Genomic DNA, 7,841 nt, shown 5'->3' with positions numbered 1-7,841 from the left:
GAAACGCGCGCGCTAAGTTTTTGTAAACAAGAGCGCGCCCGGGCAACATGGCGCCGAGCTCGTTTCCGGCTTCAAAAAAAAAAAAAGTCACGTGACTGTGATTGTTGTGTTTTTGCGGGAGGAAGTGTGACACGACAGTGAGTTACTGAGACCTTGAGATGTTTGCATTTGTCGGGTTTCTCGGCCTCAAATCAAATCAAAGTGTAACGCTCTCGGCAACAGGTACCGCCACCATATTTCACGCTGAAAGATTTTTTTTTTTGTTTGCGTTGCCGACGACAATGCAGTACACCTAAACTATTATAAACAGCGCCACGGCTAAACTCATAAACCAGCAGCAGTTAGCTGGAGCAGGCATCGCTGAGTTACAGTGAACTGTAGCTGAGTTTTCGTGCTTTCGAGTAAGAAACCATTATAACTGCTACAGCCACCCAGAGCAGCGTAGTTACAATCCCTTTGCGATAAATATGCGAGGGCTACGGGAAGGCTGAGGAATAGCTAGTAGAGAATTATGTAAGGAATAATAAAGGCAAATAGAACGATAACTTCTCGAAGACTTGCAGTGTACCAAGCCGTGTAGTGTATCCTTGCCTTACTCTTTCCGAACTGATAAACCAATCCAATCTACCGCACAAAAAGCCAAGCCAGCCCGGTTAACCGGATATGGTTTTAGTTTTTTATTTCCGGACCTGACGTCATATACCAACATGGACGATTCCCAGCTTCAAGGTGAGCGCTGGAGAAACATTGCGTTTTGGTGCAGATTTGTGGGCTTTCTGCCACGAATAAAGCTGTAATTTCACCTGAGGACGTACGGACGTTTTGCTTTTTAAAGAAAATTGTGAAGTTGTTGACTTGTGACCTTTTAACGTCTTCCTCGGTAGGCTTAAATCTGGGCATTTCGTACTGGAACTCTAAAGCGGCGTCACTAATGTTATTAAACGTAATTGCCGTGTTTCAGTGTAGCATTTGTCACTTACACCTTGAACTGGAGCACATCGAACGAAGGTGGCTGCTAGTGTATGAGATTTGGAGCTGTCAGTTTGCAGCAAACTTTCTGGATGAAGTCCCGAGAAATGATTTTTAAGTAGGCATTAGGGTAGGCTTTCACTTCACCAAGCGCTCGTCACGGGGATACATTGCGTCCCATCGCGTTTATTATAGCTTAAGAAAAACATAAAATGCGAGCATGTGGGCCTATTGCTCTTTTTTTACACATTTGGAGCAGTTCGTGACCTCAGCCAAACACAGCTGCATGGTTTGCTAGACACTCTGTGGACCAGCTGCGACGAGTTTTTCCGCATTCGCAGTATACGAACTACACTGGGGACATTAAGTGAAGGCATACGTAAAAAAAAAAAAAAAACCGTACTAGCAGCACATGATTGTTGTATATCAGTTGATAACACCGCAGAAACAGCAGTATTTGTTAGTGTCCTGCAAATAGTTCCGTTTAGTCTCGCTCAGCATGCATCTCTGTCTTGAAGTCACTTTAACTCGCAAGAGTGAGATTACTTCTAAGCAAAGTAGCGTAGCGTGGCGTGGCCGTTGAAAACACACTTCATCAACACGGCTGTCGCTAATCGATCTGAAGACGTTTGTAAATAATACATGCCATGTTTTTGTATGTGCGCGCTTATGTGTTGGGCGCATCGCAATGGTGCCTTGCATTCAAACGATGGCAGTATGATTGAAATGTTTACAAAGGTGCTCGTTCCCGTCATGCTAAGTAGAATAAAGAAAAGGCTCCAAGTTTTCGAAAATGTTGCTTACTTTGGTCTCAGGGGTGATATTTGTGGTGTGGCGGCTCGACAGTGCTGCAACTTCCTAGGACTCTGCCATGCAAGAGCTACGAGCGCGAGCTGCCAGCTTCCAGACCTGTTTGGTTGACTTCTGAGCGCGTGAGAACGGTGTACAATAATAGAGTGTTTTAGCTGAGCAGGACAGCCGTACGGCCAATACGGTAATGTGTTGCCGTTGCTACTCTTGCCGTGCTTGCCAGACCACATTTTGCCGTACGGTCGGAGTTGCCTTAGTTCGCGTATTCGCCGTGCGACGGTGGTAAAACACTCTAATGTCAAGTCTTTGCGTCACGCGTAGTGGTCGTGTCTTGTGTTTGTCAGCTGCATGACGTCACGAGACGCGTGCTGTGCCAATTCTGGCTGTGCTCCCCGTATCGAATGTCTGGCTAGCGGTTTGGCTCACTGTCCCACACCCGTGCCGAACTACGCGGTGCAGTGGTCGTTTTAGTCATTACACTGCCACCCCATATGTACTTGACTGGTCACAGACCTCAAGCAAGCAGCATTTTTGTTTTTGTAAGCAGGCTGGGCTGTCTGTATTTAGTCTCTTTACTGGAATGATTTTTCCATATGGGTTTAGTCTGTGCTGATTGTAGCCTGTCTAATACAAGTTTAGTTGTCAAGTTTGTATGGCAACTGGTTTAAGAACCAATGTTTATGTGGCACTGATTTGTGCGTTGATAAGCTTTCATTGTGTTGAAGTGTGTTTGCACTCCCACGTATGTGTGCATGTATGCCCCATGCAGATTTTTGTGATCTGGATGTACTACTTGGCATTTCAGTTTATGAGCACACCTGCAGCTTCTCCGAAAGCAAGAAGTGAAGAAAGAAAGATGCCTTGCCAAGTATATAATTTGGGAACACGCGAGAAGCACCAAATTAGCGCAATATATTTACCAGTTCCTATTTATGCATTTTCTCCCGTCTCCTCTGAAATCACTTCTGGTTAATGTTTTATTTTTCTTTCACAACTTTATGAGATAGTAATGTAGGGTAATGGAACTACAATGAATGGAGCAACAAAGCATGCAAGGCAAATCAGTGTTATTTGTCTTTCATGGTTTGGGGCTGGAGCAGGAGACATTTTTCTTGCCTTCCTCTTGTACTTTGTATAATATGTATGAAGGAAGCCAATAGTCACTAAAACCAACAAAAACTTTAAAGGTGAAAACTTTATTAGTTTCCTTACTGCTGATGTAATTTTTTTTTACCTTGCATTTCGAAACTTTCAATATGTCGGTTACTTTCAGCTTTTCATTTCTGGGCAGACAGGTACCACTCGGCTTTTGTACAGAAATTTGGAACATTAGTTTCCTGAAGAGTCGGTAGCTGTATATGTGCCACTGATGTAGTTTAGGTCCAAGAGAGGAATAAGCCGGGCTAGTTGGTACATCACTTGAATAGAAACAGCGCATTGCCGCCGCGGTGGCTCAGCGGTTATGGTGCTCGGCTGCTGACCCAAAAGACGCGGGTTCGATCCCGGCCGCGGCGGCTGGAATTTCTTTGGAGGAGAAATTCTAGAGGCCCGTGTACTGTGCGATGTCAGTGCACGTTAAAGAACCCCAGGTGGACGAAATTTCCGGAGCCCTCCACTACGGCGTCTCTCATAGCCTCAGTCGCTTTGGGACGTTAAAAACCCCATAAAACCAGAAACAGCGCATTAGACGGGACCAAGAAGAGAGAACACACGCAGCGCCTGTGTCTGTGTGTTCTCTCTTCTTGGTCCCGTCTAATGCGCTGTTTCTATTCAAAAGTAGTTTAGGTGTTCGGGTGATTTCATGTCGTGTTTCAAGTCATTGTTACTTACACTGTATTGTATTTAGCTATATTGTTAGTTTGCGAAATTGGTGTTAGCCACACTAGCTTTGCAAAAAAATAAAAACTTCATTCAGTAGTGGATTGATCTTGTTGGTATTTTCACTTAAAGTGCAAAACATAAAGGGTGTATGCTAGAAATGAGGCTGTTATTTTTACGGAGAATCTCATATTTTCCAATGCCTTTGTACAGTCTTTGTACAAAAAAATGACTACCTAAGTGGTATAAATTTAATTCCATATACAGCTTTTAGTTGCCTTCATGTTCAGTACATAGTGCTTGCTCTAAAACACATGCTCTTCTTACCGTGGTGCACTTTGGCCTACATATCAAGTCTCATGGCTTACTATGACTCTTACTTCCTTGCGCACTACTGCTGTGGCTCAGTGGCTTTGGCGTTCAGCTGCTGATCCCAAGGTCACAGGTTCGATTGCGGCAGCTGTGCTTTGATGGAGATAAAATACAAAAATGCTCGCGTGCCTTGTGATGTCAGCACTCATTAAAGACCTCCAAGTGGTCTAAATGGAGCTTTCCACAGCAGTGTCCCTCAGTAGCCCATGTGTCGCATCAGGATGTTAAATCCCTCAATTCATAATTTATTTCTTACTTCCTTGCTATGCACTTTTCACATGTAGCTGCAGTGATTTCTGGTGCTTAAGTGCGTTTTGAATTCAGGTCAAAATTGCTGGGAATTCCTTTTTAGACAGTATCAGGCCTCTGTGGAATTGTTTTTGTGGCTAAGTAAAAAAAAAAAAGACTAATGCATTTGCATATTAAAGATGGTTTGCACTGGTATAACTGTGACTTCCATATCAGAAAGCAACAGTACAATCAAAAACCTGCACTTCTGTATGATCCACGTATTGCCACCTGCTCTGACCTTCACTGTGGGAGCTCTGCCTAGTGCTCCATCATGGCAGTCAATATGTCACAAGCAAGTAGTCTATATTTTTGGGTAGTGTTAGCTTAATGTCTCGCACTTGCGCTGACTAGCCTCATGGACTCTGCATAGATTGTATCATTGTCGTCATGGGGGTCTCGTGCTTAAGTACCTTGATCTGAGGCTAACTGAAGTGTGAGCAATATGTATGGTTGAAATAGTCTGGCTTGTCTTTTCAGTGCAGCTTGACTTGCTTTTTTGGAACTTGTACATTCGTTTGAGAAATAAACCCAGGTAATTTATTTCATGTTGTCAGTGATGCGTTCGTGGGGAAAATTCTGGCTACAGAAGTTTTTTTTTTTTTCTGCTTTCTGTTGCAAACCTTTATGGAGGATGCAATTTCACAATGGCCATGTGCTCCTCCAATGAAATGATCTCATTAATAAATGTTCATATTTCACTCGATTTTTCTCATGATTGTCTTCATAAATGGCTGTGCGAGATTGTAGAACTAGTACTGAGAGTTTTATTTTGCTTTCTGCTGTATGTGCAGACATCTGCCGGGTATGTCGCTCAGAAGGAGCGCCCGACAAGCCCTTGTTCCACCCATGCATCTGCACAGGAAGCATCAAGTACATCCACCAAGACTGGTGAGTGTATTTTGGCTTGCCACATCACTTTTTACTGAAATCATGGTTACAGTTAACAATTTTTGTGAATTTATCACTTTCATAGGTCATCTGCTGGCCCCTTCCTTTTGCACTGCAATGCTAGCTTGCATCAATGCATTCTTAACCGTTTTAGTAATGAAAAAGAGCCCTTCTTATCTGTGTGCAGATCTTTTTAACTTTAATTCAATATGCATATTGGTATAAGTTAAGCAGCCAACATTGTGTCATTTAAACACTTTGGGGACTGCCTTACGTGCAGTTTGCCTATGCAGGTGTGATGTGCTCATTTTCATGCTGGAATACTGTTTGTACTTCCAGCCAGCTGGTTTTGGTGTTTTTTGAGGATTTTTTCAGCCAGCTGCTGTGCACTGACTTCCCAGTGCTGGCATAGTATGTACTGAGAAACTGGTACAAGGACAGAAAACATGCCATCTTTGAACGGGCCTCGGTTGCACTGTAGCTGCTGTTTCATATTTCACTCTGAGAAGTTGTTGTCTACAAAGTGTTTGTTCCGTCTTGTTGCTTACAGTCTGGTCCAGTGGCTAAAATACAGCAGGAAAGAATACTGTGAACTTTGCAACCATCGTTTCTCTTTTATGCCAAGTAAGTTTTTGAACTGGGCTTATGCAGTGTATCTATCTGTACTAGGAGCCAAATTCTTGAAGCATTTTTTGTGTGATCAATTTATGAATGATTGGCTCCTTGGCTGTTTTCCCATTGGTTCTATTGGTTGGCTAGGGCCATGACCTAGTGTGTGTAGCATAGAATTAGTTGGTTGGGAATAATTGCATTGGGGTAGATAGCGATATAATACCTTGTTGAAAGTGCATCTGAGAAAATATTGTAAAACTCTGTTTACTGTGTGAAATATTATTAAGCAACCTTGCTTTGATGTAATACAGCATTGTTACCTCTGTATAATACACACTTTGTGGCACTGTAGCAATTTATATGACACCACCTGGCAGTCTAGTTTGGATGCCTACGAAACAGTGTTGTACAATTAAATTTTTGTCTGAAATTGCAGTAAATGTACTCAGTAAACTGTCAGTCTTGAGCAGCTGTATTGTTTGCATAATACATTGTTAAATTAAATTACATTAAATTTTACAGCAATACCTGCATGTGCACTCTCTCCATGCAAAGTGAAGGCCAATGAATACGAGTACCATATTGCTGCAGTGATTTTTTCGCCTGTAAACATGTTCCTTTGTTTAATGAGGGAGTGTGTTTTGGTTTTATAAATTAATAAGTAGCTGTCACATTGTCTGCAGCTAATCTGTGAATGATTTTGTATGATTTGTGCCCAGATGGAATTGAGAAACCGTGCTTTGTTGCACAGTACCGCTGTTACAGCAAGCAGTTTGGGAATTTATGACCCTGAATATTGCATTCATGGTTCAGTGCATTTGATTAATTTCACAGGAGTGCCAGGCTATGCAGTCTTGTGACACATTTGTGGTGCGAGCTTGACATGCTCACTTCATTTGAGACTGTACGCAATTAACTACAGGTCAACAGTAGTCTGTCAGTGCTTGTGTGTAATCGGCAAAGGTGAATCAGCAGACTCAACCTATATGACCTTTCTTGATCTCTCTGAAGGAAATGTAGCAGTTAAGAGTGAGGGGCAGGTAACTATCGTGTATAATTGGTTGCGCTGGCGGAGGCATATTAGTTTTCTGTCATTTTGGGCTACCTTAACGTAACATTTGTCCTCTAACATGAATGTGGCGAAGAGAAGTGGAATTTTACAGTGCTGGGTGTAAAATTATAACAGATATGTAGTCTTAAATGCAAATTGGTGCGATTTAGTTTTATTCGTGTGTGTTCACTGCTAGTGTTGTTTCTTGGTAAAACATTTGATCAGGGCGTGATGTTTGATGCTGTCACTTTTCTTGGCCATAGCTAACTTGTGATTGCTGGCTAAGGTGTGGCAGAAGGTGAAATGGTGTAATAGAGCTGTGTAAGCTGTATTTATGAAGTTGAAGAATGATGCAATATGTACAGTGACATCGCAGTGTTGTTACTATGCTGCATCATGCTTAGGTTTGCAACTTATTTTCTGCACCAGTTTGACATATTCGGGATCGTATGAATTGTGCTTGTCTATATGCACACCATGAGTGAGGCAGACCTAGGTATGGTATTGTCTTGCAGTACTCCCTCTCCCTGAGTAGGGGCAAACCTGGGCTGAGTAGGGGCTGAATAGGCTTCAACCAGGCAGGCAAGTTTGCCGTGGCCTTTAGTGAGGGTACATTACCTCATAAAGTGCCATTGTGGTGACACAGAGCTGTACGGCGAGAGAAGGTGTCATTAGGGATTCATGCTGGTGACAGCACGCAAAGCAAACAGATGCTCAAAATATGTAATAACACACGAATTTTGGAATGCAATACTTTTCCTTGCTAAAGATTTTTAAATTAGAAGCATGTACCATAACATTTCAACATTATAAAATATTACAGCCGCCACGGTGGCTCAGTGGTTATGGTGCTCGGCTGCTGAGCCGAAATATTCAGGTTCAGTCCCTACCAAGGCAGTCGCATTTTGATGCAGGTGATACGCCAGTGCACCTTAAAAAACCCCAGGTGGTCGAAATTATCCAGAGCCTTTCACTACGGCATACCTTATAGCACAAGTCGCTTTGGGACGTGAAAAACCCATGCAAGTTC

At 42.7% G+C, this 7,841-nt stretch overlaps 1 protein-coding gene across 2 annotated transcripts in view; it reads left to right on the top strand.

The window, feature by feature from the left end:
* The first annotated feature begins 607 nt into the window (after nucleotides 1-607).
* Nucleotides 608-7,841, top strand: part of LOC149351515 (E3 ubiquitin-protein ligase MARCHF6) — an 89,535-nt gene continuing 82,301 nt past the window's right edge. For both annotated transcript variants that reach the window (XM_089580878.1, XM_089580877.1), the window contains exons 1-3: nucleotides 608-729; nucleotides 5,052-5,148; nucleotides 5,699-5,772. In XM_089580878.1, coding sequence (XP_089437004.1) covers nucleotides 708-729; nucleotides 5,052-5,148; nucleotides 5,699-5,772 — 193 coding nt within the window. In that variant the 5' untranslated portion in view covers nucleotides 608-707. The remainder of the gene's footprint in view (nucleotides 730-5,051; nucleotides 5,149-5,698; nucleotides 5,773-7,841) is intronic.

This window comes from Amblyomma mixtum, chromosome 3 (genome assembly GCF_055824585.1).
Source record: "Amblyomma mixtum isolate Tamu chromosome 3, ASM5582458v1, whole genome shotgun sequence".
In the NCBI taxonomy this organism is placed as follows: Eukaryota; Metazoa; Arthropoda; class Arachnida; order Ixodida; family Ixodidae; genus Amblyomma; species Amblyomma mixtum.
The sequence above is the reverse complement of the archived record's forward strand: the minus strand, read 5'-3'. Positions and strand labels throughout refer to the sequence as shown.